Genomic DNA, 27957 nt, shown 5'->3' on the forward strand with positions numbered 1-27957 from the left:
CTAAGAGATGGGCTGGGGCCGGTCCAGAGGGCCCCGCAGGGATCAGCAGTGAGAGGAGGAGGACAGGGTCAACTCCCGATGAAAATGTGTCTCAACTCTGCAATGTAACCATGATGTTGGCCAGCGTCTGTGATTGATGGCTGCCTCCAGGTAGTGTGATAAATGCTTTACACAGGTTACATCATGCAACAAACCTGGGGTTAAGTACTCTTACTGTTGCTGCTGTAGAGACGAAGATTCTGAGGCTCAAAAACATTAAGTAATTTGTTCAAGGTCACATAAGTAACAAGTGGCAGAGTCAGGACAGACACCCAGCAGTTTACACTGTGAAATGTTACGCCCTGTGGCTTCTGCTTGTACTGCTTGGTGATGATCTGTTGGTAGGTCTGTCTTCTGCCACCAGACTGCCTTTCTCATGGGGCAGTGACTGCCTTAGTCATTACTGCATCCCCAGCACTTAGTTCAGTGCTGTATGTGCTTGGACACACCGGAAGGACTACACAACCAGGCTGGACCTCAGAGGGAGCCTGGGCCAGCATGAAAGGTGCTCAGAGGCCCAGGCACCAGAGCTCAGACTGAGAGGGTCCTTGGCTAACGTGCATGTCAGATGCTTCCCTGGCTATGACCCCAGAGGTGACCTGGAAAGCCAGAGAGCAGGTCCCTTACACACCTTGTTTGGTTGCTGGTGTGAGGAGAGGTGAACACCACCAAGTGGCTATTGTGTCAGGGGCTAGGCTTCACAGAATAGAGAAAGGGCAGAAGTGGGGATGAGAGGACAAGCCTCCAGCTCAAACCTGTCCCGATAAGACAGTAGCACCACCTAGTGGTGGAACTCAAGATGATTTAGGAAAAGAACGGTCCAGAACAAGGGAGAAGCTAAAAACACCTCGACTTCTGATGTCTGCCTACCTAGAGCCCCTGGGAGGGGCTTGGAATCCTTCCCCAAGGCCGAGCAGCTCATTAGGAAAGGGCCCACCTGGTTGTCAAAATGTGAAAACAACCTTCAGTCCTACTTACCCTGGGCTGAAAAGAGCCACCTAGCTCATGAAGGTCACACTCTTTATGGGGACAGCCAACATCCCATAGCTAGCAGATGAAGGAATATAAAAACTGGGCAGGGGCGTCTGGTCAAGAGGACACAGGCAGCCATGGCTCACCTCTTCACACAACCACATCAAAATTACAACTAAAATACAGAACAACCATCACTCAGGAACATCAGAAATTGAGTTGCATGAAAGTCTGACAACTATGGAATTTTAAAAAACCACACCTATCCAGACTGATAGTAGGGGCGCAGACATGGAATGGGCTGGATAAAAATATGGGAGGGATATCTCTGCAGCAAGGAGTCCAAGATCCACATCAGGCCCCCCAGCTTTCCAGTGCCAGGAAGTTAAGTCCCCACAACTTCTTGCTGCAAAAAACAGTGGGAATTGAGTTGGTGGGAGAAAGTTCTGGAACCCCAAGCAGTTCCATCTAAAGAATCCACAGATGCACCCACTCAGACTTGCTCCCTCTGAGCTTCAGCACCCAGGTAGCAGCTTAAAAGGTACCAGTGGCACACAAGGAGAAACTGAAGTGTCTGGCATCGGGGTGAGCAGAGGCCATTGTCCCTTTGCTGAACCCTCCCCCCACAGAGCTGGTAAACTGGTGCCATTTCTGAGACTCCATCATCCTGGCTAACACTGTTTGACCTGCCTTGGAGATCCCCAGAGGCTCTGCCCCACCCAATTTATGGGCCCACCCAAGCTGCTTTTCCATAAAAATGGTTGGTCTTGGCTCCTAAATCCTATCAAACAAGCAACAGCTGTCTTCAGTGAGCCCTAGCAGCAGCCAGATTAGAGTCGCAGCTTGGCTCCACCTGGGAAGCTCCAAGCCCAGCACAAGTAGCAGCCACCTCAGACTGCTTTACAGCGCAGGCAGGGTGACCCCTTGCAAAACACAGGTGGGGGCTGACCTTGGCCCGCACCACCCAGGAAACCTCAGGGCTAGCACAGCTGGTCAACAGCTTCAGGCCATGTGGGAGCACCACCACGCTGCCCCTGCACAGCTGATCCTCCATGGAGGGCTGATCCTTGCAGCTGACTGGCCTGGGTGAATTCCTCCCATTGACCTGCCAACAGCAACCAAGACTTAACTATAAGAGGAGGGTGTACTCAGCCCACATGGGGGGGGGTGCAATTCGAGCACCCAGCTTGGGTGATAGGGTAGGCAGTGCCACTGGACCCTGCAGGACACCTACTACATTAGGCCATGCTACCAAGACAGTGAGTCATAGCAGCTCTACCTAATAGATAGAAACAAACACAAGGAAGCTGCAATAATGAGGGGCGGAAAATGGCTCAAATGAAAGAACAGATCAAAACTCCAGAAAAAGAGCTAAATGACATGGAGATAAGCAACTTATCAGGTGCAGAATTCAAAACACTATCTATAAGGATGCTCAAGGAACTTAGTGAAGACCTCAGCAGCATAAAAAAGGCCCAGTCAGAAATGAAGGATACAGTAATTGAAACAAAGAACAATTTACAGGGAAAATAACAGTAGAGTGGATGAAGCCAAGAATCAAATCAGTAAGGAAGCAAAAAATAATCATGCAGAACAACAAGAACTGAAAAGAACCCAAACAAATGAGGATCGTGTAAGCAGCCTCTGGGACAACTTCAAGAAGTCCAACATTCACATCATAGGTGTGCCAGAAGGAGAAGAGAAAGAGCAAGAAATTGGAAATCCATTTGAAAAAAATCATGAAAAAGAACTTCCCTAATTTGGTGAAGGAAGTAGACATGCAAGTCCAAGAATCACAGAGTCCTAATTATGATGGATACAAAGAAGCCCACTCCAATACACATCATAATTAATAGGCCTAAAGATAAAGAGAGATTCTTAAAAGAAGAGAAAATAAGTGAATTAAGGGATGATTAACAGATGGGAGTGGAGACGGGGAGAACGGGTGAAGAGGTAAAGGGATTAAGAAGTGCAAATAGGCAGTTGCAGAATAGCCCTGGGGATATAAAGTACAGTATAGGAAATGGAGTAGCCAAAGAACTTACATGAATGACCCATGGACATGAACTCTGACGGGAAGATTGCCTGAGGGAGTGGGGGGTGCTGGGTGGAGGGGGGCAAAGAGGGGAAAATCAGGACAACTGTAATAGTATAATCAATAAAATATAATTTTAAAAAAGACAAAAAAAAAAGCTTGGCAAGGGCCATGCCAGCTCCAGAATTCTCGTGAGGGCTGGTGGAGACCTCTGCGGAAAAGGGACGGCAGCCCAACTGCGCCCCCTACCTGATGCCACTCCCCTCCCTGCCACCAAAGCTGGTGACCTCTCCCCAGCAAACGTCTTGCACTTCAACCAGCCTTTCAGAGTCAGCTTCCTCGGAACCTGGAACCCAACTTTGCAACTTTACCTCATGTATTATGTATGACATGGCTTAACAGAAATTCAGAGCGGCTGCCTGCAGCAGGGCCCCCCACCTCCCGAATCGCCCCAGCAGCCACTGCTGCACACCCCGCTGTGCTGCTTGGTCATTTGGAGCTCAGATACTTTCAGGAGCCTCAGAGGCTTCTTGCCCACGTGAGTGCTAATGTCTCATAGGGTGTCGGCGGGCATCCCCTTAGACATGCTGAGAGCGCCAGATGTCATTCATCCCCTTTGGAAGACCCCACGCTGCACAGACAGCCTCCAAGGAGCTCAAGCAGAACCTAGAGATATAGTGCTGGGGGCTCCAGCCACTCCAGACAAGCCCTGTTTGCTTGGCCCCAGAATCGGTGTGTCCAGGCACACCACTGACCGGTTTCTGCCCCATGGCCTTGTGAGGTGTTTTCCCTTTATGCCGCTTTTGAGAGACCTGTTTGCAGCATCACTTCCTGCAAAGGGAGGAGATTCGCCATGTTCCTTCTGTGTGACGTTGAACATGTTGGCGGCTATCTGCCCAGCGGATCAACAGAAGCACACGACCCACGATGAGTACCAGGCAAGAATGTGCTGAGTGGACCAGTGCTGTCCGACAGAACTTCTCTGCCAGGACAGAAATGTTCCGAGTCCGCACTGCCGATTCCCGTGGCCCTGGGCCACTGAGTGGTGGAAATGGGGCTAGTGCGTTTGAAGAGCTAAATGTTTGCTTTTATTTCATTTTAATTAATTGAAAAATCACACATGGCTACTTTATTGAACAGCATATGGGTAAAACCAGAGCTTGGAATGTGAAAACTTAAAATCATGTTATCCTAATTAGAAGGTTTTCTGGGGGCATTCCTCTCAGGTTGCCTGAAAAAGTTTATTGTGACCCACAGGCTTGGAGACTTTCTGTTCTTCCAGATCATCTATAAAATGCCAATTAGATTCTCCTAACAGCTTCTAAGAATTTCACCTTCACACTTCTCCTACCAGAGACACATGCATTTAAGCAGCTGTTTCTAAGTCCATCTATTTTTTTCATGACAAAATAGCTCACAAGCCCTACCCACAGTTCTTCTACTCCCACCTCACCCTCAATGACACACTTGGTTTAAAACCTGTAGTTTGAAAATCTTTGCAGATACTTTGGAAAAATTAAAGTAAATCACATCCCCAGGTTCCCAGGCCAATTTACCCTAAATACACCCACAGTCTGGGCAGGACTTCGCCACCTGCAGATTACCGTGTGTTTTGGTGGGTTGTCTTTGTTCTGTGTTAGTGATGCTGCCCTTTCTCATAAACCCCACTTCCTTGGGAAACAGAGCTGGGTGAACTGGGTCCTCTGGGTCCCTCAGGAATCCTGTGTATGCACAGAAGTCATTTGCAATCCTCCGTCACTGGCACAGCAGCCATTTCGAAGACAAGACACCTTTTCCCAAGACTGCTCGGTTTCCCTTCCTGATGGGAGCCAGTACATGTGACTGGATGCTTCCTGGGAGTTGAACACTGATCGATCCAGCCTCTCCAGTTCTCCCACCTCAGGGCCTCCTTTAGGGGTGGCAACCTCCCTTACATGCTCCACGGTAGAGAGCTGGCCAGACTGTGACTCGTCGGGTCACTCCACTCAGGAGGAAACAGCACAGTGCAGCAGTTCATTAAAGGCTTCTGGAGCCAGCTGCCAAGGGTTCAAATCCCATCTCTCCACCAGTGTAGCTTTGGGCAAGTTATCCACTCTGACAAGTGAGGGTGATGGCAGTCCACTCCCCTGGGGTCCTTATAAGGATAAAGCCAGTTGGTTTGCATAAAGCATTTATTTACAGCAGTACTTGCCACAAAGTAAGCGCTACGTAAATACGATCCATTCTTTATTACCATAAGCAAAGCTTTCTTCATTGGTTTATTTCTGGCGAACATTTTTTATTCTTTGGAAATAACTCAGGAGGCACTCTTTAAAGTCTGCTTTTCTGCCTCTTCATTCCCAGCTCTCACCGAGTCTCATACATTCCAGTCTCCTCTGCTGGCCTCACTTGGATTCTCCCACTTGTTTATCTGGCATTTTGGTGCACACACTTCCTGGGGTTTCTAGTAATATTCTTTAAAAGGTTTAGATTTATAAACATCCACCTTCACCTTCTCTCATTCCAAGGCAAAATAAGTGATAATCCTATTTCCTCCCAATTCATCCCTGGGAAACCTTGCTGTTCCTCTCTTCTGCCCCTCCCAGCTCCCAAACTTCCCTCTGGGAATGGGCAGGGCTGCGGCGGGCCCAGAGCCCAGGAACTGGCATTCTCCCCGTGTCTGCTGGGGGTACCTGCAGGACGCAGGGCCAGTCAGCAGCTGCCTGGAAGAGCTGGGAAGGTGGAGACATTACAAAGACAGATGCACTTTATCCACAAGGCAACAACATTGTAAGGGCCGAGGCAGAGACCCCAGCTGGCCAGGGCCACACTGGGGGGTGGGGGAGCTCTGATCACATTGAGACACAGGCTGAGGTGACCCCCACCCTCCTGATGGGTCAGTGAGGTGGCAACTCAGGGAAAGAAGGCGGGGGGGCGGGGGGTTGGGATCTAGATGTGCTCTGCCTAAAATCTAGCACTTCCCCCAAAGACTAGGCTCCAGAATGGGAAGTGGGGTCTGGGCGCAAGCACGGTGCCCTGAAAAGAGCACAGGACAACAGGTCCAACGCCTGGGTCCAGGCCTGGTGCTGCTTCAGACTAGTTATACAGGTCGGGGTGAGTGGCGCCTCCTCCGAGTGCCGATGCTCTTTAAAAACTGGGTTGGGTGATTTCAGCAATTTTTAAACCCTTCTCCCACCAAATAGCAAGCTAGACCAATATATTTCACAGCTCAAATCAAACAACAAGAGTCTGCCCCTAATTTATAAGACAATGACAACAGCAATAATAATTAATGGATAGAATTTTCACAATATAAGTTCTCCTCCCCATAAATATCTCTTAATCAGTGGTGCCTATGACCCACTACATTAGAACGCAGTACAAAATGCAGTCTGATTCTAAAAACAACTCGTATCTAATGAATGCAAGGCTCGGCCACAAGGGCGGTGCCCCGTCACCAGGAACGCGCGGCCGCACGTTCTCCCACCTGAGGACACAACGGGCGGTGGACACCCACGGCTCTGGCGGTGGCGAGTCGTATCCCTCCCGGGTTCCCGGGGACGACACAGGCAGCTGGAGGGGCATCCTACTGACACGAACTCCCCCGTGACAAGGCACGGAATATGGCCACGTTCCCAAAACGTCCAGGGTCCTGGAAGAACCCTCTTGGCGTTGGTCCCACACACCTACAACTCACTCCCCAAGAAACCCCACCCCGGAGTAAACAGACCTGGAGTTTCCACTTCCGAGGGTGGTCTGGCCGTGAAGAACTCGGAGTTTGCAGTTAGTTATATGCCCCACCTCCCACCCCGCCCCCTGGGCTCCTTCTGACTCTGGGTGGTGGAGAGAGAGTAAGAAGGGGACCAGCCCCACGTGACTCCCCCCCTAGATGCGCTCTGACTAGCCACCTAGGCGAGCCCACTCTCCCTGAGGTCCACACCCTGAGGTCTTGGAGCGCCTGCTCCTGGGTTTCTGGGGGAACAGCCGTCTGAGAACCACACCCAGGTGGGCAGGCAGGGTGTGCCCTAGGCTGTTGGGGTCTGGAAGTTCATCACCTCCACCCCAACCCACCAGCTGGAAAAGACGTGGCCCCACTAGTAAGCAGAGCGGGCGCTGCTTCTCCAGACTGTGAGGTGGGTGGGAGACTGGGCTGGTCTCTGCGTCACCCTTGGCCATCCTAGAGCGGAGCTCCAATGGCAGCTGGGGCCAGAGTAGGAGGGCTCTGGGGCCTGTGGCAGGTTCTCCTTCTAGGGGGGAGGTAAGGCACTGGCGGGGGTGGGGGCGGTGAGGGTGGTGCCCATTGCTTTCCTGCAGCCTAGGGGACACTCAGTCCTGCCGTGCGGATTGTTGGAAGAAAAGCTCCTGCCTCAACTAACTCTCAGATTCAGGCTGTGAAGCCATGGGGTTGGTGACAGGGACAGCTGCGGCCACCATCCACCATTCTCCTATGAGGCTGTGTTTGCCTGTCCCCCGCCACCTGGGCCCTGCTTTCTTCCCTCCTTGGGTCTCTGAGCAGATGGGTTCTGGGCCATGGGGAGAAAGCCCCCTCACCATAACTGCTTTCAAGGAGAATGTTACCATGGTGACGGGATGAAGGTGGGCTCTGGGGGGTTAGGCAAGTGCACTTAGGCCAGCAGAGGTGGTAAAGGGTGACTTGTGAGCTCAGTCACCCTGGTTTTGGTCATCCTTGGCAGTGAGTTTCCTAGATGGGCCAGGGAGAGGAAGGCGGAGGGAGAAGGCCCTGTGGAGGCACGCGGCCCTGGAACAGAATGCACAGAGTGGGGGCGGGATGAGGTGGGGGTGACAGGGGGGTGGTGGCCAGTTCTCGATCATGGGTAGAGCAAGGGGAGGGAGATTCCCCACCAGGGTCTGGACATATGGACCTGAACTGGGGGAAGGAGCGGGTATCTCTCCCTGAGGAATGTTTTTCCTGCCCACCTAATCCCTGCGCACAGCCAGCAACTACTTCTGGCATTCCCAGGTAAGGCCCCACCTTCAGCCTTTGCTCTCTGCCCCCATTTCAGTCCTGTCAAATAAACAGCAACTCCTCACAACTGAGGTCTTGAGGGACTGGGGTCAGCCTGTGGCCTCCAGGTAGCAGGGGCCTGGTGTTAGGTTGGGCAGGAGAGAGGATGGGCAGGACAGGGAGAAGAGGTGGGAGAGGAGGGGCTATACTCTGGATTGGGTAGGACGGGCTGCCAGGCAGCCGCCAGCCCTAGGCCCAGGCACAGGTTCCCAGAGGAGCAGCCCCACCCAGGCACCATCACAGGCTGCTGCAATCAGGAGATCTCATTGCCAAACACCTCCAGCACGAGGGGCGTGAGCTTCATGCTGCACTCGGGCTGCAAGGAGAGGTAGCGGTACTGCTTGGAGTACTCCTCGTTGAGGCTTCGCAGGTCAGCCAGCTTCTGGATCATCTTGGCATAGAGCATGTGGCTGCCCGGGAGCGGGTGGCGGCAGCGGATGTAGGTCTGCAGTGTGTTGGACAGGCGGTCCTGAATGGCCTCAATCAGCGCAGCATCCTGCACTCCAGGACGGTCTGTGGGCACACGGAGACAGGAGGAGGCCCAGGAGCTCTGAGCTGGGTCCTTACTGTTCCGTGTCCCCACCGCCCCTCTGTCCACAGAGGCAGACACCCAACTTCAGCATCCTGCTTAAGTCACCCCTACACCACTGCTGACCTGTGACATCACAGTCCTTCTTAAAGCCCCTCAACTACCATCCACTGCATTTAAGGTCAAGCCTCGAGTCCTTTCATGGACCCATCTGGCCCTGTCCCCACCTTATCTCTCTCCCTCTACCTCTTCAGTCCATCTTTCCATTAGGATTCTGACGCAACATGCCCTCTGGCCTCCAGATTCACATTCACGTTCCCTCTGCCGGGAACTCAGCTCTTTATCTTTGCCTGATTCTTACTGGTCATTCAGATAACAGCTTAAAAGACCTTCAAGAAGGCCATTCCTGATAACTTCCTACCTCCATGCCCCAGACTACATCAAGTTCCCTCTTTCTATTACACCCAGCTATAGTATCACATACTTCTTTACTTTTTCTAACCTCTTGTCATATTATATGTTAATTGTTCAATAGCATTTGTTTAATGTCTCTTCTTACACTTCATAGGGGAGAAGTCCTGTGTGCTACTGAATCACCATGCCCAGTACAGTGTCTCATACCTAGTAGGTGCTCAATAAATTATTGCTGAGTATATGTATGAACAAATGAGTGAATGCTGGCTGAAAAAGGGAGGTGAGCCCATGTCCATTCTTTGGTTCCCAAGCCCAGGAAAGCATCACTGGGTAGAGCCCACCCACTTTTCCCCGAGTACAGTCCAGGCTGAGGCAGGGCTGCCTCACCTTGGGCCTCATGGCCAATACAGCATCCTCGGGGTCACGACAACCTCTTCCTCAGCCTGCCTCCCTCCCATCACCCCAAGCGGGCAGACGAGCTCATAGATCACAGCACGCTGCCTCCAAAATTAGTCGGGTAAACTATCTAGTCAGAACCATCCATCGGGCCCCAGGGTCTCTTCTAACCTGTCCCCCTCAAGTGTCCTCAAGTGTCAAGGAAGTTCAGTCCAGTTCACACAAAAGCAAAGCCTGAATATTGGGAATATCCAGGCCTGTCTGTGGCCCGAGAAACCCCATCTATCTGGTTCCTAAGAATCCTACCTATGAATCACCAATGGCCTCAGTATAGACACCACATGGGCTTTGCAGATCCAGCAAAGAGGGTGTGTCTTGGTCTTTCTGTCCTCTTGCTCACTTATCCCTCAACATCATCCTGCTGGCCCTCCGCAGGGCTTCATTTTTCATACCCCTCACATCCCAGGTCCCTGAGTTCCTCACTGCTAGACCCCAACATACCTGGAGAGACAATGCAGATGGCCATGAGCAGGACATGCTCTTCCTCATGCAAGTCCAGCTTCTTCAGCCCCACCTGGAACTTGACGAGGGGCTCGATCAGCTCCAGGCTGTGTCCGGCTGCAAGACAGAACGGCCAGACGCTGTGGGCAGAACGGAGGGGCCACCCACCGCACCGCCCCACACCCAACCCTGACTGTGCCCGACCCTTGCCCTTTTCCCTTGCTGTCGCCTCATCAGGGCCCCTGACCCCAGGATCGGTAGAATCAGAGACTGGGAGATAGAGAGGGTGTAGGTAGAGCCCAGACACACCTTTCTCCACATCACTGATGCGGTATTTGTAGTCCTCGCTCCCACAGGTCCAGGACATGTCCTCCATGGTGAAGGACTGGTTGGAGCGCAACATGATGACCTCGATGGCACTTGACTTCAGCAGCACAATCTGGTCCTCAGAGGTCAGGTCTCTGCCAGGGAAGGGCAGAAGTAAGGGTCAGGTGATTGGTCAAGCCCTTCGAGTCATGCAAATTGGTGTAGTGTTTTGACAGGTCTACACCTGCCGGCTGATCAGTATGTGCCCTGGACCCTCCATTGAGGAGCTTGAGGCTGGGTTGGAAAGAACAAGGCTGTTTCTTGAGGGAGAACAGCTCAAGACTATATGTCAAGGTAAGAAATGAAGTAGTTCAGTTACTAAAACGAGGAAAACGCAGTGACTTGCCAGGATCTCCCAGTTCCAAGCTGATGGAAGTATTTTAGGGACAGGAAGATAGAGCCTGAGGAGGCTCCCAGGGTTATGGCCTGAACATGGCGACCGACAAATGTATGGCTCCCGTCGTCTCCAACAGCTCCCACGCTTTTCTCCCTCTCCCTCCCCCGGTCCTCCAGTCCTTCCTAGCAGTAAAGCTCAGCCAACTCTGTCTCCAGGATGTCTCTGCAACCCTTGACCCCATTTCCACTCCCACCAGGACTTCTCTGCTTAGAGCCCCATCATCTATTTGAGTCCCCTCCTGCTAGAATCCTACAGTCAAACCTCTAGGGTCTCTCATTCATCTTTACTGCGGCTGCAGGGAAGCATCGCACTCCTGTGCTCAGAAACCCTCACAGATTATCAAACACCTCAGGATCAAGCTTGCACTCTATAAATTGGCTCCAACCTGTCTTTCCAGCCTCCTTCCCATTGCAAATGCCATCAGCCCTCCATTCTAGCAACTATGGAAGACTCCACATTCAGGTGCTGTTCTCACACCATCATGCCTTTGAGCACGAGAGAGCTTGTGGCCAAGAGCGCCCTCCTCCTCCACCTCATCCTTCGGACCCTGAATCTGGTGAGGTCTCCTGCGGAGCCCTCCACCCTCCGATTCTCTTCAGTGGAATCAGAGCCATTGCGTTACGACTCGCTGCATGTTGCTTTTACTTTTATTTTCCCCTTTTTTGCTTTGGCTCTGTTTCTCTCATAGGCCTTCGGACCTTCGTTTTGGACCTTATAGTAAGCTACTATATAGTAAGCTACTCTCTCATAGTTTTGGACCTTAACTGTAAGCCACTTGAGGGCCAACACCACCTCTTAACTATGTCAGCGTTGCCCATACACTGATCACTTAGTCCTGAGGACAAGAGAGGGTCAACAAATATGTCAGTGAGTCACACAGCCAGCGACTGGTTCCAACATTGTGAGTCACCAGCGGGGCTTGTCTGAACAATGACAAGGAAAAAGCAGGACCCTCACATCAATTTGCTTCTGGTTTTCCCCCCCTTCTCTTCCTGACTGTACACTTCTGCCTGGATATCCCGTAGACAGGCTATCATCCTCTCTGTGGTGATAGTTTGGTCCATAAAAGGATGATTGGGATGACTAGCAAAGAGTCTGCACTGAAAAAAAATCACAAAGCGCTAGAGCTGGAAAACCCCTCTTAGAGGCTCTGCGGTCCAGTCTCTTCCGCAGCATTCCTGACACACGGTTCCCAGGCAGCCTCCACGGGGCTCTCCCAGTGCCGAGGAGCTCACGGCCTCCAGGGACAGCCGTGAAGTTGTTTATTCTTCATTAACAGCCTCTTGTTCTATTGATCTATAACTCACACGATGACACACTCACCCATTGCTTGCACTTCTGTCTTCTCAAGGAGCACAGAGCCAGGCCTCCCCACTAGCCATGGTTCCCTTTGACTGTTTATAGAAGCTGCCGTGTGCCCCTTGCACCTTCCCCAGGGTGGACAGCCCTGATGGCACGGCACCTAGACACCCAGCCCCCTCGTCACTGTTCTCTGGTTGCTCAGTCCACATTTAAAAAATAAAAACTCACACCACCCCCACTTGGGGTTTAGTTCACTATACAAGGTAAGCCTAGTCATCGTTACATCTTTGGAAAACACAGACAAAATAAATAAAAGCAAATAAAAACTACTCATAACCACAATGAACATTTTGGTATCGCCTTACCTTTTTTCTATGCAAATATCTTTTTTACTCCAGTTCATAGGAATTCTGTGTCCCACTTCCTAAACCACTAAAATTTCTTTAGCCCATTTCATAGAAGGTTGCATAATGTTACATTATATCAACACTGTAAGTTGTTTAGTTAGTCTCCTATCCACCTAATTTGGGACATTTTGGTCACTTCTAATCCTTTGATATTATACGTCATTTTGTGGTGATTATCTCAGCACACAGCCCTTTATTCAATGGCCCACTGAAAATAAATGTCCGAAGGGGTCAAGCACCTGGTGCAAGTTTAGCCAGAAAAACGGGGGGGGGGGGACCACTGTCTGCTGTGATCTGGACATGCTACTTCTGTGAAAGCAACTCTAGAGCGACCTCGAGTTACCACCCACAGCCTGGAAATGCAGGGCGTTTCTAAGTGCAGCTCACAGCCAGACCGAAGCTGATGGCGGGTGGAGGTAGAGGTGGAGAAGCCCTTAAAAAACCCTGTTCCTGCTCCAGTGGACACCAGCTTCGGCTCTGTGCTCTGCTCCGGGCCTGGGTACTGTTTATGCCCAGACCGGGGTCATATCGAGGGCTGCTCTGGGCACCTGAGTGGTGCTCTGGAAAAGCTCCCTGGGGGCTTTTCCAGCCCCCCCCGCCCCCCGGGCAGAGGCCAGCCCCTCCCGCCGGTATTCCCACGGCCCCTCTAGCAGGCCTCTCAAGAGCTCTTATCTTTTCCCAGCAGTTGTTCACGTGTCCATCTCTTCCATCAGCCACTGAGCCCCAGGGAGCACAGACTGTCCTTGTCAACTTTAATTCCTCTATGTAAGAAAGCAGTTGGTTAGGTAGATAAACATGTGAATACAGAACAAAGGGCATAGGAAGTACTATGACCCCCAGGTCTTGGACCCGGGCAGGAGACCCTGGGAATGGAAATGACAGTGAGGTTGAAGACATTTGGCCACAGGGCTGGGCTCCAGCTGATTCGGCCTGGTCACTCTTGCACACCCCTTGGCACTGAAGCCTGTGGTCCTCAGTTCTCCGACCCAGGATTGCTCCTGGGCCCACTTTCTCCATGTATTTCTTTGGCAACAGTGAGGGAGGGAGATTTGTGGGATTCAGACTGAGTCAGAGCGGGGGGTGGGGAAAGAGTCAGGAGCAGAGCCCAGGGCCACACTGCAGTGCAGTTCGCACCCGACACGGCCCACCCAGTCCTATCCCACTTAGGTCCTGTGCCCGCATTGGAGTCTCATTCTGTCCCCCCGCCCCCAACTCACCCACACAGAAGTCCCATCCTGCCCTCTCCACACCCTCCGCCCCTGCCTGCGGGCAGCAAGATCAAAGCCACCAGGCACTAGCCGCTGTTCTTTCACTTCTTGGAAAAACAGAACCCCTCAGTGCAGAAACCGGCAGAACCGGAGAGCTGGTGGCCTGGCTGCACCTGGGCCCCACTGGAACCTGGGCTCTGGCGCCAGTCCAGGCTCAGCAGCACCTCCGTCCAGTCACAGAGAGTACCCACATCAGTGTGCCCCCAAGAGCTCTTGCCAAGGCCTGCTCCGTTTCTGTTGGAACACACTCTGCAGTGGGACTTCTCAAGTCAGGCTGGAGAGAAAGACGCCCATCAAGCAGGTTCAGGACCAACCAAAGTGGCTTGGCATCAGTAACCGGACAGCTCCTGTACCTGCCCATGCGCAGGTCACTTTGGCCACAACTGCAGGGCTCGCTGAAGGAACTCTGGAAAATGAGGCTTGAAAGGGAAGGAACGGGGCAGACTCCAGCTCATCCTTGGGGAGAGAAACTGGAGGGCTGGCCGTGATAGCTGTGTAAGGGCGTATCTGCTGAGGTTAAGAGACAGGGGCCAAGGGCACGGGAGGGCAAAGGGGGTTGGGCTACACAGTGGAGGGGCTGCAATAGGGTAATCTGGTTAAATGAGTGGCTTTCTCTTCAGGACAGTGTCCCCTCGCATGCTGTCCCAGCTACCACTTAGAATCACCGGACCTTAGCATCCGGACAGGGCATCAGATGCCCTTTCATCCCTCTCCCCACTAGGCAGGGAAGGATGGACCCTGCGTGGAGGAGAGCTGCTGCCTGGAACTAAGATGAAAGCTGGGTGCTACTGTGTATCCATCAGCACCTTGAAGTGTTTTTTCCTCTAGCTGTTTACATAAAACAAGACTTTGGAACACATGGAGTTTGCAAACAATAACACAAGAGTTGAGAGGAAGGTTGGAACTTGTACTAAGTGGAATGTGTTGTCTGTTCCAAGGAAAGGCTCTGGAGGGTAAATCCCAGGCCCAGCACAGTGCTGAGCCCACAGGTGACACTCAGCGGCCTGCTCCTGCCTGCCTGCCTGCCAGAGTGGCCCTCATTCCCTCTGCTACAACCAGATGTACAATGTGTCTGAATGCCATTTGATGTTTTTCTCTTTAGAGTTTTCACATTTAGGTCCAGGGAGAGAACACTGGCAAATTCCTGGTATTTGGAGAGGTGAGAGGCACAGAATAACAGAGCCAGCTGTCTCAGGGCAGAAACAAACTGGGAAGTGCTGAGTTTAGCTTTGTGAACTACTATTATCTAGGTTGCAATGTGGTAACTTAGACAGTGGCTGCTGACTTCCCTCCACAGCAGAGAGATTCACAAAATAATCAACGGTACCTCGCTCCAGTTTCTGCTCAGAGCTAGCCAATGTCAGATCGTGTGCTGGCTCCCAGGACTCCAGCTCTGAATCTGAGCATCAGCATCGAGGAAGCATTCTGCTCCTGCTGCTATGACTATGACGATTGCTGATGATAATATTGCTTGGTATTAATTTATTTCTATTTCTCAACCACATCATGTATGTATTTTATGACAATATTCTAAAGGATGAGGGTATAAATGTATATACATTTAGATATAACTATTTCCCAACATATCTACTAAAAGTATCAACTCTTTTGAGAATATTTGACACTGCATGACTCTTTAAGTATTATACATGCCATTACCACCAAGACAATAAAACACCTGAATGAATGAATGAAATGTATATGAATGAATCCAGAGGATCTCCACTCCAGTAGGCCAGAAAGTTCTCAGCACGGTTAGGAAATGGACCTGAGTGAAGGGTAAACTGGGCAAAGGGTGCCCAGATCATGTATGCCAGTCCATCTGTCTCCCTCTAGGATTCCCAAATGACCTCACAAGGCTTCATGCCCAGCCCCCCACCCCCTCTACCACTTCCTCCTGGTTTCAGAATCGAGTGTGGAGGGTGAATGTAGGTTTAATTTAAAGGCACAATATGAGGATTACGCTCAAGCCAGCTGGTGTGGGCACAGCAGTGGACTGAGTTCCGGACCTGCCCCGACAACTGGCTCCAGCACTGGAAGGCCCGGCGTTGACCTTTCGACCTTTCGACCACGCCAGGCTTCCATTGCACCATCCAGCAAGTGTGGCGGGTGAATAGCTCTCCAGTAATGCTGGCCCCCCAGTAATGCTGGGTGGGCAGCACTGCCTAAAACACAGGCCTCCTGAAGTGCAGAATCCAGAGACTCTGATTTAGGAGGTCTGGGGTAAGGCCTCACTCTCTATTTTGGGAAGCAGTGGATTTGTAATCCCCAAGCCTCCTTCCAACTGACTCTAGGATTCTAACTGTTTCCCAGACGTCCCCAGAGCTTCTTACCTGAACCCTGGGATCATCTTGGCGAAGCCAATAACCTTTTGGATGCTGTAACTGACCAGGTCAGCGAGGTGGGGCAGCATGGAGAGGTGGGACAGGCCTACGGTCACAGAAGATTCATCTGGGTCTTCTTCGTTCAGATCCAGGTTGGAGAAGCTGGCCGTCCCCATCAGGTCTGAGGGAGAGGAGAGGAGAGGAGAAAAGGGACAGCTGGAGGATACTGGAGCCAGGCTTCCTCCTGCGCGGCCCTGGGAGGACCTGCTGTGCCCTGGCGGGTGGGCCGGCTGGGAATCCCACAGGGACCACCTCTCTCCAGGGTCACTAGCCAGCCCATGCTTTCTTCCAGGATTCCCCCATCTCTTCTCTCAGCTGAGTGGGGCGGTCAAACCAAAGATCGCAGGTCCTCTGAAAAACGAGGCGTCCTCGAGCCATGGTTTGACGTCCTCGTGCCATGATTTGACGTCCTCGCATCTTGTTTCTAATGATCTCAAATCAAAAATGAATTTGGAACCAGTAGGCTTAACCTCACTAGTTTAACCTCACTAGTGATGGGAAACAATGTTTAACCTCACTAGTGATCAAAAAATTGCCAAGTAAAACATCTTCACTTTCCACCTGGGAACTAGAAACAAACGCAGTTCAATGTTGCCACCAGCATTTACGAAGATGTGGGGAGTGGGCCGCTCCTGGGCGGCGCTGGGCCTGGGGCGCCCAAGGAGGCTCAGGTCTTGCCATGTCATCCAGGGGGCTGCTGGCAGCAGGGGTCAAGCTCCCACAGTCGTGCAGACTCTTTCACCAGCCACCCCATTTCTGGGGATTAGTCGTAAGGAGAACATTCTGAATAAGTGCAAGAATATAGCCACAAGCACAGTTACCTTAATGAGAAGCTGGGAAACAATCTCACAGATGCCCAGCGATAGGGGATTTAGATCCGTTACTGTACATACCCCAGATGGCTCTGCGGCCTTTAAAAATAATCTAGACGTATGCTGAATGACAGGAAAATATGACACAATGTATTCTTGTGGGGAAAAAGCAAATTACCATCCCTGAATACACATACGTGTTAAAAAAATGGGGAAGAGCAACGTCCCAATGCTGATGGTGATCGTCTTTGGGTGGTAGAATTAAGGGTTATATATATATATATGTATATATAAAATTTAGCTTTTATTTTCTTTTAAAAAAATTTTTCATGTTGTTCAATTACAGTTTTTCCCCCATTTTCCCCCCATTGCTCTTCCCTGCCCTGCCCACCCGTCTCCCACAGCCAGTCTTCCCCCCTTGTCTTTGTCCAAGGGTCCTTTATGCATGTTCCTTGACTTGACTCCTCCCCTTCTCCACCCCCCTTAACTCTCTCCTCCCCCTGCTCTCCCCCCCCCATTGTCACTTTGTTCTTTATTTCAATGTCTCTGGTTCTATTTTGCTCATTTGTTTGTTTTGTTCAGTAGGTTCTACTCATAGGTGAGATCATATGACATTTGTCTCTCACCACCTGGCATTTTCTTAATGTCTACAATGAACACGTACTACTTTTGTGTGATACTTTTTTAAAGTAAAAAATGTTAACTAGTTGGAATCTTTAAATAAATATATGCTATACAGATTGTAACATTGGTCAGGGGTGAGCATCTCAAATCAATTAACCCATGAGAAGGTACCAAAATTCCTAGATAACATAAAATTATTATGAAAAACTGGAGTACAGACCGATGTATAATGTGCAGATTGACCCTCATCGATGCAAATGAGTGTGCTGTAAAGCAGGGGTCGGTGGGGGGAGGTTGTAAGTGAGGGGCTCAGGGGGCTGGTCAGTCCACACATCAGCGATCAGTGTGGGGCGGGGTGGGCACACTGTCTTGCTCTGCTGCCATCTCCGTCCCGTGGGCACCGGGACCCCTGCCACCTCTCGTGGACCCAGGCGCAGGTTCGTCAGTGAGCCTGGAGGGGAGGGGAAGGCCCAAGCAGAGGGCAGCGAGGCTGAGGCTAGGTGAGAGGCAGAGGGTGAAGGACAGGCGTGGGGGGGACGAGGGGAGATGAAGAGGAGGGTGAAAGAGGAACATGAGACCCCCCAGGACTCCGGTGTAAGGTGGGCAGCAAAGGGCCCCACGTGTTCTCCTTCCGCACCAAATTCCACCTTCCGAAATTCTCAGGCTCTGGTGAATATAGTTCACAACACTGTTTGGTATATTGAAAGCTGCTGAGAGTAATCACACACACACACACACACACACACACACACACATCTTTGTAACTGTGTGAGGTGTGAGGTGACAGGTGTTCATTTGGCAATGTATACACATATCAATTCATTATGTTGTACGCCTTAAACTTATTGAGTGTTATCTGTCAATCATCTCAATAAAACTGGGAACACTAAAGGAACAACCCCCCCCACACACACACAAAAAAAAACCCCAAAGGGCCCGGGCTCCAAATACCATGGCAGAGGAATCTGGTTGCCCCCAGGGAAGGAGCAGGGGCAGAAGCCTGGCTCAGTGGGAAGAGCAGGAGGCTCTGCAGGCAGACCTCGCCCGGGGCCCCAGCTTGGCCTCTTCCCCAGCACGGGCCCTTGGGCAAGTTCCACCTCTTCCAGTAAGAAGGGGTTGTTCTGGGCATACAATGTGGCCCACAACGTGGCAGTGCCATCCTCCCCCTGGCAGCCTAGCGCAGAGGTGGGGAAGCTCTGGGCTCCCCTCCCCAGCTCGAGAGGGGGGAGGTGCAGCCTGTTACCTGAGGAGGTGCTGCAATGATCTGAACAGGAGGAGGACGAGTCCACGGAGCAGCTGGGCATGTGTTTAGAGCACGACTTGCTGGGATGGCTGTCTCCACCCTCAGCCCCTCGCACCGGAGGCTGGAAGAGAAAGATGGAGCACCAGTGGCTCACATTTCTGGGCCACCTTCCTACCTTGGCCCTGATCTCTGACAGGAGCAGCCGTACGGAAGTCCCATGGGGGGTGCTCTCTGAAATGACAGAGACAGAGCACCCCCACTGGGCCTGCCTGCTGGGTCAGGGTGGCCTGACCCTCGGTCCCACTCTCTGTGCCCAGGTTCCCCTTGCGGCTCATCCTCCCCGGCCAGAGGGCACGCGCACCCGGAACTGGTTGAAGTCGGCGTAGCTGGGGTCGTAGGTCTTGTGGTGGGCGTCCAGCAGGATGCTGATGATGTGCTGCTGCTCCTCCGACAGCCGGGGCCGCTGACTGTCCTTCAAGGCTTCCTCCTCCTTCCTTTTCATGATCATCTCTCGCTTCCGCTGCACCTCCTCGTCCGTCAGGATGACTGTGGGTGGGAATAGGACATCGTGAGGGCTGGGCTGCCCGCCCCTCCAAGAAACCTTCCTCTCTCGTTGCTAAAGACACAGGATGAGAAGGCTGCTCCCAGACAATACACACACTGGGAGCTCGTGGGAACGGGGGAGGGGCTTCCTGCCTCACGGGAAGCCAAACCCACTCTGTGGGTGGAAAACTGGATTTTCTATGTTGGAAAGGCAGGCACATGGGAGAGGAGGAAAAGGGGGATTTGGGAGGTGGGCGATCTGCGCAGGATGGGTTCTCACACACACGTTGTGTGAACCTGGGCCAACCGAACTCAGGGCTTTTGTTCTCTCATTTACAAAATGACAAGTTTCGTCTACAAACTCTCCTCCAAGGACCTACTTTTGTTCCTCCATCCATAAAGTGTGTCTGTGCGGGGGGCAGAGTGAAACGACTGCTTTGAAAGATGGACAGTTCTGAGAACTGAATGCAGTGTGTGCCCGGCACAAAGCAGCGGCTCATTCAGCACCAATTCTCCCTCTGCTCCCCGCTCCCCATATTCCCTAGTCCTGATGGAGACATGAGCCGGGAGGAGAGAGTGACTGAGCCCCCATGTGGACAGTTACAGGAGATGCTGAGAAGACCCCCTCCATGTGGTCATTCCCGCGTCCAACTTTCCAGGTATGGAACTCAGGCTTCTCATCCATTCTGACCAACACAGAAAGACTTTTCATCTCCGTTTCCCTGCAAAACAATACCTCCCCTAGCCTGTCCAGTCTTGAAAGTTCTGCCCAAGGAAGTTGTGGAGGCCTCTAGAAGTCCCTGATGACCACACCTCACAGTTCTGATCTGGGTGTTCTCTCCAGCCGCTAGCCAGGCGTCTGAAGATGCGGAGCCTTTCTGCCCCCGTCATGCTGTGCAGGGGGTTCGGGTGGTGCTGGGGCAGCTGCCCAGGAGGGCGGGGCTGGGAGCAGGGATGCCTGGCACGGGAGCCAGGCAAACAGACCTCTTGGCCGAGGCTTGCCGAGAGCTGACGGCAGGAGTGGGCACTGGGGCCCTCGGCCTGTAGCTACTTGCTCCGTGTTGGTGCTGCCAGGGCCTCTGCCCACAGAACTGGGGAGTTTCACAAGAGCAGGGAAAGGAACAAGAACCTCAGTGTGGGTGGGTTCCAGGCTTCAGGAAAGGCCCATTGGCTCAGATGCTTTGGGAGGGGGGAGAATGAAAAGAAGTTGGTGGGGTTGAGAGAGAGCCTGGGGGTGGGAAGAGTGGGCAACCGAAGCCTCGGGCACCGCAGAAAAGGGGCGCCTGAAGCAAAAGATGGCGTGTTGCTGCCACAGCTGAGGTAAGCCGTACTAAGAGGAGCACTGGGAGGAGGCCACGCCAGGTTACTGACTCACCTGCCCATGCTGCCAACCCTCCTCCCACAGAGGGCGTCTGCTTAGACCCCAGAGGTCAAGTGGATTGGGAGAGGAAGGAGCAGGGAGCATCCCAGTCAAAGCAGGGTGCAAGGCACTGGCCTGGAGAACCCTAGATTAGGTGTCTGGTCTTTCCTGCTCACCTGAGGGGTGGGGACAAGAAGCGATGAGACTGGAGCTAGAGGCAGCTGGCTCTGCCAGTCACACCACAGGTGTCCACAGGCTTGGACCACTCTGTGGTTCTGTGGCGTCTCTCTCCTACTCAGAAACTTTTCCTGGGTCCTTATTGCTTACCACATCCAAACTAAAGTCAAGGTTCTCCGTGATTTCACTTCTTCCTAACTTTCCAACCTCATATCCCAGTACCTGCTCTGGTCATGTTGGGGCTGCTGACCTATGACCATGAGCTACTCACCTTTGTGCCGTATTTCCAGGTCTGCTGGATGCCTGGCTAGTGAGGTCTTCTCTCCCCAGCAGCTGTGCAAGTCCTATCTATTCTTCAGCACCCCGCTTATAGCTGGCTCTCTCTTACCACGGAGGCTTTCTTGATTGCCTGGACATGCACTGAGCTCTCTCCTTTCTTAATTCTGCAGTATGTCCAGTTTTTCCTACATGCATTGGCACCCAATTGCCTTCCACTCTGGAATATTTATTATTAGTAGAGTTTCCCATAAATGCCTAGAGAGAGAGAGAGCCTGGGGGGTTAAAGTTCTCCTTCACTAGGAATATAGGCTACTTCAAGGGAAGGGGCCACGTGTTGTAAGTCCTGTTTCCCCCGCAAACGCTGGCCCACTGGAGCTTCCTGGACATGGTACTTGCTCAGTAGTCTGATATCCCGGACTCTCAGCACATCACATTGATTGTACCCACTGCGTGCTAGTCCTTGTCCCAGGCTGAGGGAAGGACAGTAAGGGGTGCACCAGGACTGCATGCACCCTGCAATGTCAGGGGTAGCTCCCACTGAATGCCAGTCCACCGGACAGCTGAGCCGAGCTACCCTCTCATTTAAATAATTGTTACCAAAATATTCTGTACACAGAATACCTTGTAACAGCACACCTGTAATAACATGTAACCTTTTCTTGGTGATTCAGAGGCATCCTCCTAAACAATTAAAGTTACTGGACTTCGAAGGAACAAGGCTATGGCCTCAGAATTATAAAGGGCTGCTCACTTGCACTCTGTGACTCAGCCTGCTGTGACTCTGGGTTCTCGTGCTACTGTGCATGGCTCTTGGCTTCCCTCTCTCTGTCAGTTAGGTGTCGTCTCTTCCTACTGCTGCCTGTCCCTGGACCTGTGCCTTCTCCCCCTGAAGAGTTACTTCCATTCTCTTGGGAGCTGGAAATTCTGGCGATCAAGTTTTATGTAATAAATAAGTGTTAATAAAAATGGATAAAGGCTTTTATGTACTGAGCACAATTCAAAAGGTTTCTTCTTTACAAGCTCACACTTATTTAGTCCTCATAACAACACTTAAGGCAGGTGTTGTTATCCCCATTTTGCAGATGAGGAAACTGAGGCCCAGGGGCTATGTACTGGCTCAAAGTCACAGATCTAACAAGGGTGGAGCTGGTGCTCAGGTCAGGCCAGGGTGGTTCTAGACAGAGTCCATGGTTATAACTGTGACCCCGCACTGCCCCCAATCAGGATCGGCTAAGACGGCTCAGTAGGTCCTCAGCACTGAACACTCGATGTGTTCCCATCCATCTGAAGAGTGTGAAAAATTGAAGAAAGTAGCAACGTTTGTAAATGACTTCCTTTGAAAGGACATAATTTAAAAAGCTTCAGTGTTAACCTTGTGACTCCATTCCTCTGGATCACTCGTGTCAAACAGGGACCCCCGCCCCGTGGGTGTTAGTACCAGAGGAAGAAGTGCTGGGTCTGCTGGTCCAAACAGGGCTGCCCCCAAGCCACGCAGTCTGCGGGCTGAGAAGTCCTCAGTCTCTCACACATGCAGAGGCCGTTGTGACTTACGAAATACGTCATTTGTTTAAAGGGGTGATTCATTTCACAGGAGACTGTCACTATCTCAAGGAATTTCTACCAAAAATGCCACCACTGTCATGCAGGAGGACGTGTGTTTTACAGTTAAAAGCCACTGACCTAGAATGAGAACAAACAGATTCTGAAACTGCACCGGATGGGCGCTCCCAAACCCGAAGTGCGTGCGCTAGGCACAGGGAAGTCCTCACCTAAGGTCACCAGCAGGTTCTATGCCTTCAAGCAACATGTACAGAACGAAAACAATGTTGCCATGGGCTAAATGGCTTAAACAAGAGCTAGTTCCTACGACACTGTTATTCACAAATCTGCCCTACGTGGACTTTGTGAAACCCGCTGTGTGGCTTCTCGGTAGCTTTTCCCACTCCTTCTAAGTTTCTTGCTGCGTGAGAAAGCGGCTTTGGGCAAGCTATGTCCAAGCGAGAGCGTCGAGTTAGGGAGGCAAGGTCTGAAAGCACAAACAACTTACAGGAAAAACATTTCAAACTGTCGCTGGTAGCCTGAGGACCACACCAGGGAAGCTGACATACAGGTTTCCCAAACTCGTGGCACAGATGACATGAGGTCCGGGGGAACTTCCTGATGCACAGACCGGCGGAGGCGTAGTTGATACAAAGAAGCAAATGCAGAGCTAACATTCAATCACTCAGCACACATTCACTGAGCACCTACTGTGTGCCAGGTTCTGTGCTAATGCGTGGTAGGAAAAAAAATGGATAACTGTAGAAATGTTAAACAAGTGAGCATAATGAGTCGTTCTGGGAGAGACTGGTCCAGCAGAAGCAAGGACTCAACTATGACATTTTGGGGGCTCCAAGGACATGAAGTCAGCTAGGACTTAAAGAGAGAGAAGGGGAGGCTTTGGGGGGACCCAGGACTCTTGAGCTCACCCAACAGGGCCGAAGGCAGTGCCTGAAGATGCACAGTGGGGAGCTCCAGCGCACAGGGGCTTTGGTGGGGCTGCGCTGGGGTGGAGCCCGTGGGCCCGGGCCTGGGACACAGACACACCTGGGTGAGAATGCCGACACCATCACTTTCCTGTCTTAGAGGCATGTTATTTTAATTCTTTCGAGTTTTCTCATCTATTGAATCTTTAAAAGTATTCACGTATTTAGGAATTGTTGTAAGAATTTAGCAAGAAAACACATGTGTCTGGCATATATCTGGTGCTCAGCGGTGGGCAACAAACCTCCATTCGTAGGCTCATCCCCTTCACCTTCTTAGCGCCCCCAGGGAAGGGCCACCTCCACTGCCCCATCAGAAGGGACCTGGGTTTGCATCTCCCTTCACAGGGAGCCCTGGGTGTCCTGTGGTTTACAGATGCTGACACTGAGTTGTCTCTAGAAAGCTGGGCCTTGGGGACAACAGCCAGCCCTGGTGATAATAAATGAGAGGCCATCTTGGGAATATGAGCCGGGGGTTCCAGGCCTAGGCACACGGGCAGGCCTCCCAGGAGTGGGCTGACCCGAGGCAGGGAACCACACCTGTCCCTGGAAGATCTTCCCTTAGTTCTAGACCGAGGTTTCCATTCTCAGTGGCACCCTGGGGGCCATCCTGCACTCAGCATCACCCCCTGCTCCGGCATCTGGAGCCGGGTGGGCATGGGGCCACACTGGACAGACAGCAGAAGGGGGACACAGGGCTTTGTTGGGGACAACTGAGGCTAGAGCTGGGGTAGCCAAAACACAAAGCCAATGGGGGGGTTGAGGGTGGACATCCACTTCTGGATGGCTGGCCCCCCACCCTGTGGTGGTCCTGGGGCGAGGACACCCTGACTCCCACAAGGCCTGCTCATCACTGTGGATGCAGTGCTCTCCAGGGGACCAGGAGGGATCTAGGGACACAGAGTCAGATGCTAGTCTCAGCCTGCTTTCTGACTCCAATCCTTATATTTTCCTTTCTGGGTCCCAGACAACTTCCAAGTGCATTTCCCCCGTTCCTGGTTAATAGAACATCTTCCTCCTGAGACTCAGGAGAGGGGCCTCTGGGACATCAGTGAGGCTGGCCCTGACCGGCACTCCCACCACAGAGCCTGACTGACTCCCAGCGGTGCCACCCGGTGCCATTACTGGTTAGCTGAAGCCTTAGAATCTGGCTCCCTGCCCCCTGCAGGCTGTGCGTCGTGGGGGCGGGGGCTGTGGGCAGAGCCTCTGCTCTGTGCCCAGGCTGGTGTCTCACGCAGAGCAGCCGTGCTAAGCCAACGTGTGAGAAGCCCCAGGAGGCACCCAGGCTTCGAGCCTCCACCACTCCAGGATAAACACGGGAGTCGGGCGGGGCAGGGGACCGGGCACAGAGTGATGAGCAAGTCCGGGCCTGCATGTTCCTGTGGGGGCGAGGAGGAATACAGCCTGGAAACTTCGTCCAAGGCTGCCGGTGTGGGCTAGGGAGCTGGGATCAGCAGGGATGGGCCGAGACCTACCAGAGTGGACCCTGTCAAGGTCTGAGGAGGCGGCCCCAAGTGAGGGCCACCACTCTGCCTTTGTTTCCCAACAACAGAAAATTTTTTTTCCCGCCGAGGAAGAAATGTCCCATCCCCTCAGTCCTGTTCTGTGACTTTTCCTCTTGTTCTAGATACATCTTTCTTATACCACTTCCTGCTCCTCCCGCCCCCCAATAAAACAGCCCATAGCCAGGAGAGCCTTCACAGGTGCCTGCATCTGAGCACACCTTCCCAGCCTCCCGGGCCTACAGCTTTGCAGAACCTAGCCCCTGTCCCAGGGCTGGGGATCAGCCAGGGTGCCATTTGCAGACAGGAGTGAGCAAGGGGCAAAGCAGGGGCTGAGGGTACAGAGGGTACCCTTGCCTGGGCCAGCCTGGTGCCCTTGCCTTGAGTCCCCAGAGGGCCTGGCTAGCCCCTCCCAGGACCTACTAAATTCAATGGCTACTCTGGTTACCAAGTAACTGGTACTAGGAGCTCAGATGCAAAGTCCAGGGGTCAGAACATATGAAACTGCCCCACAGGTCCTCTCCTCCAGCCCCAGAGCTGGACAGGAAGTCCTAAAGGATCGCTCTTCTTTCTCTGTCTGGATCTAGAGGGTCATCCAAGAGTCTGGCACTTCCTTTCACAGAACCTTCCCACCCAGTGTGCCCTGGGCAGCGGCCCTCAGATTCGCTCCTGGAGCCAGGGGCCTGGAAGGCTGGGGTGGGGAAGAGCCCAGGTGCCAGCCAGGCTCTGAGCATTTCTTCTCCCCATGGCCCTTCCCCTCCCAGACCACAGCAGCCCTTCCCCCAAAAGCCAAAGTGCCCTGGGGTTCTTGAACCTCATGCTTACCCCTCAGGTCCAGGGAGTTGTGAGCATAGTGATGACCCCTTGGAGGAACACTAACCCAGGGGATCACGCAGACAGTTCCCGGCCTCCCCTGCCACCGGCCTCACACCAGAGGGGCTCCCCCTGGCCTCTGAGACCCATACACCGATCCCACAGATGCTCTCGGGACCCCCAGCCACCCTGCCCAGGGGGCTGGCCCTGATGCCAGCAGCTACAGAGGAAGGGCGGCCACACCTCCGGCCAAACCCGTAGCCAGAGCCTCCCCCATCCCCAGTCCCACCCCAAACCCCTGCCCTGGCCCCCGGACACTCACACTCCTTCATCATGCCGATGTCCACGCAGCGCTTGAGCCGACAGGCCTGACAGTGGCGGCGGTTGTCCTTGGTGATGCGGCAGTCCCCATTGAAAGGACAGGTGAACAATGCCTTTCGCTTCATGCTGCGCCTGCCAAGAGAGGACATGCCCTCCACTGGGTCACCCACCTTTCCGCTCCTTAGCCCTGGCTGCTGTGACCGCAGGGACCTGGCCACAGGGCTTCCAGATCTACACTTCTCCTGCAGAGGATGGGGCCCAGCCCAGGCCCCGGCCACTCTCAGTGATACCCGCCCCTCACTGGACACGTGCCAACCATGCCTTCCTCCTCCTCACTGCCTGCCCTGCTCCCAGCATTGCTTTTATGTAGCTCTCCAGCTCTCTACTGCCCACATGTTAATTACACAGGAAATATATGAATGAATTAGCCTAGCAGAATGTTTTTAAAACACTGAAATCTGCAAAGTAACCCTCACTGCTTTTAAGGAGCCATTATGAAAGGCAAGGATGCTAATCTCAGCCTTAACTTTCTGGAGCCCAGAGACCTATGACCAGGGCACCCCTGACCCAGGGACAGACTTGGGCACAGGTACAGAGAGAAGGGAGAAAAGGCCCAGCCACAGCTGGGCCATCAAGATAGGCTGCCCAGAGGAGAAGAGGCTAGATGGGCAGGTGGGGCCCCTAAGGTCTGGCCTTGGCTTTCCTGGAGGCAGAGGAAGCAAGAGTTCTGTAAGAACAGAAAGCTCTCAAAGGTTCTGCATTAGGAATCACCGGGTGCTCATTGTAAAAGTGTGTGTGTGTGTGTGTGTGTGTGTGTGTAAGCTATTTTCCTAGTTCCGCTTCCTCTCCTGCTGTCGAACACACTGCATGGGACATTGGCAGGCTGCATAAGGGCCACCTCCCTAGAGCCTTCCCATCATTTGTGTCTCAGAGGTTGTCCTTTCTCTCCCTGGCCCCAGCAAGGGGACGCTCACTCTTGGTGACAAGGTTTGGTTGGGAAAAGATGATGGCAGCATCGTTTTGTCCCCACGTAGCGGCGTCTTCCCAGGAGCTGTGCCTATGCCCAAGCCTTAGACACAAGGCCCAGGCCTGACCTTTACCCACTCCTGGAGGTGAGCTGGTGACATCACCTTCTCCAGATGTCACACGCTTGCTATGCTTCTTGGTGGAAAATGACTCACTGTTCACATTCACAAGGACAGACGCAGGGGTCAAGACAAACACACTTATCAGCTGACATAGACACCTGGGGACCAAACCAACATGGCCCTTGTGATATGGGAGAAGAGACCAGCGGATCAGCTCTGCTGACAGTCACAGGCAGTTGCGCTCTAAGGTCCTTTGGGGACCCAAGAGTCCGTCAGTGTACCCCCTTGTTTTATGGAAAGGACCACTGACATAAATAAACTTACCAGTGAGGCGATTCAGCGAGAAGTAAAGGCCCCAAGTAGGAAGCCTTAGAAACATGAGGCTCTGCTCTTAGCTTCCTAGATTGAAGGCACTGTTTTATCCCAGAATCTCAGCGTGCTCACTGAAGCTGAGCCCACAGGCAAATAGCTCCAGGCAGCTGACCCTTGAGCACAGTTCAAGGTGAAGGACAGCCCAGGGGTCCAGGAAGTGGCTGCTGTTGGTTTTTGGACCTTGGCCCCTGTCCCCTCCTGTCACGACCCTCATTATGCAAGGGACCAACCAGCAGACCAGGCTATAGAGGGAGGTGGAGTAGCTGAGGCTATTGGGGGTGGCATA

The 27957-nt window shown here is 52.6% G+C and overlaps 1 protein-coding gene across 1 annotated transcript in view; it reads right to left on the reverse strand.

The window, feature by feature from the left end:
• VDR (vitamin D receptor) overlaps window positions 1-27957 on the reverse strand; it is a 69395-nt gene that overhangs the window by 8822 nt on the left and 32616 nt on the right. Inside the window, exons 5-12 of the mRNA XM_037061126.1 lie at window positions 26213-26343; window positions 19056-19240; window positions 18695-18815; window positions 15965-16136; window positions 10201-10352; window positions 9892-10008; window positions 5449-8564; window positions 5169-5180 (exon numbers count right to left, since the gene is read on the reverse strand). Of these exons, the coding sequence (XP_036917021.1) occupies window positions 8305-8564; window positions 9892-10008; window positions 10201-10352; window positions 15965-16136; window positions 18695-18815; window positions 19056-19240; window positions 26213-26343 (1138 nt within the window). The 3' untranslated portion in view covers window positions 5169-5180; window positions 5449-8304. The remainder of the gene's footprint in view (window positions 1-5168; window positions 5181-5448; window positions 8565-9891; window positions 10009-10200; window positions 10353-15964; window positions 16137-18694; window positions 18816-19055; window positions 19241-26212; window positions 26344-27957) is intronic.

This window comes from Sturnira hondurensis, unplaced genomic scaffold, assembly GCF_014824575.4.
Source record: "Sturnira hondurensis isolate 20B ecotype Veracruz unplaced genomic scaffold, ASM1482457v3 Scaffold0013190, whole genome shotgun sequence".
Taxonomy (NCBI): domain Eukaryota; kingdom Metazoa; phylum Chordata; class Mammalia; order Chiroptera; family Phyllostomidae; genus Sturnira; species Sturnira hondurensis.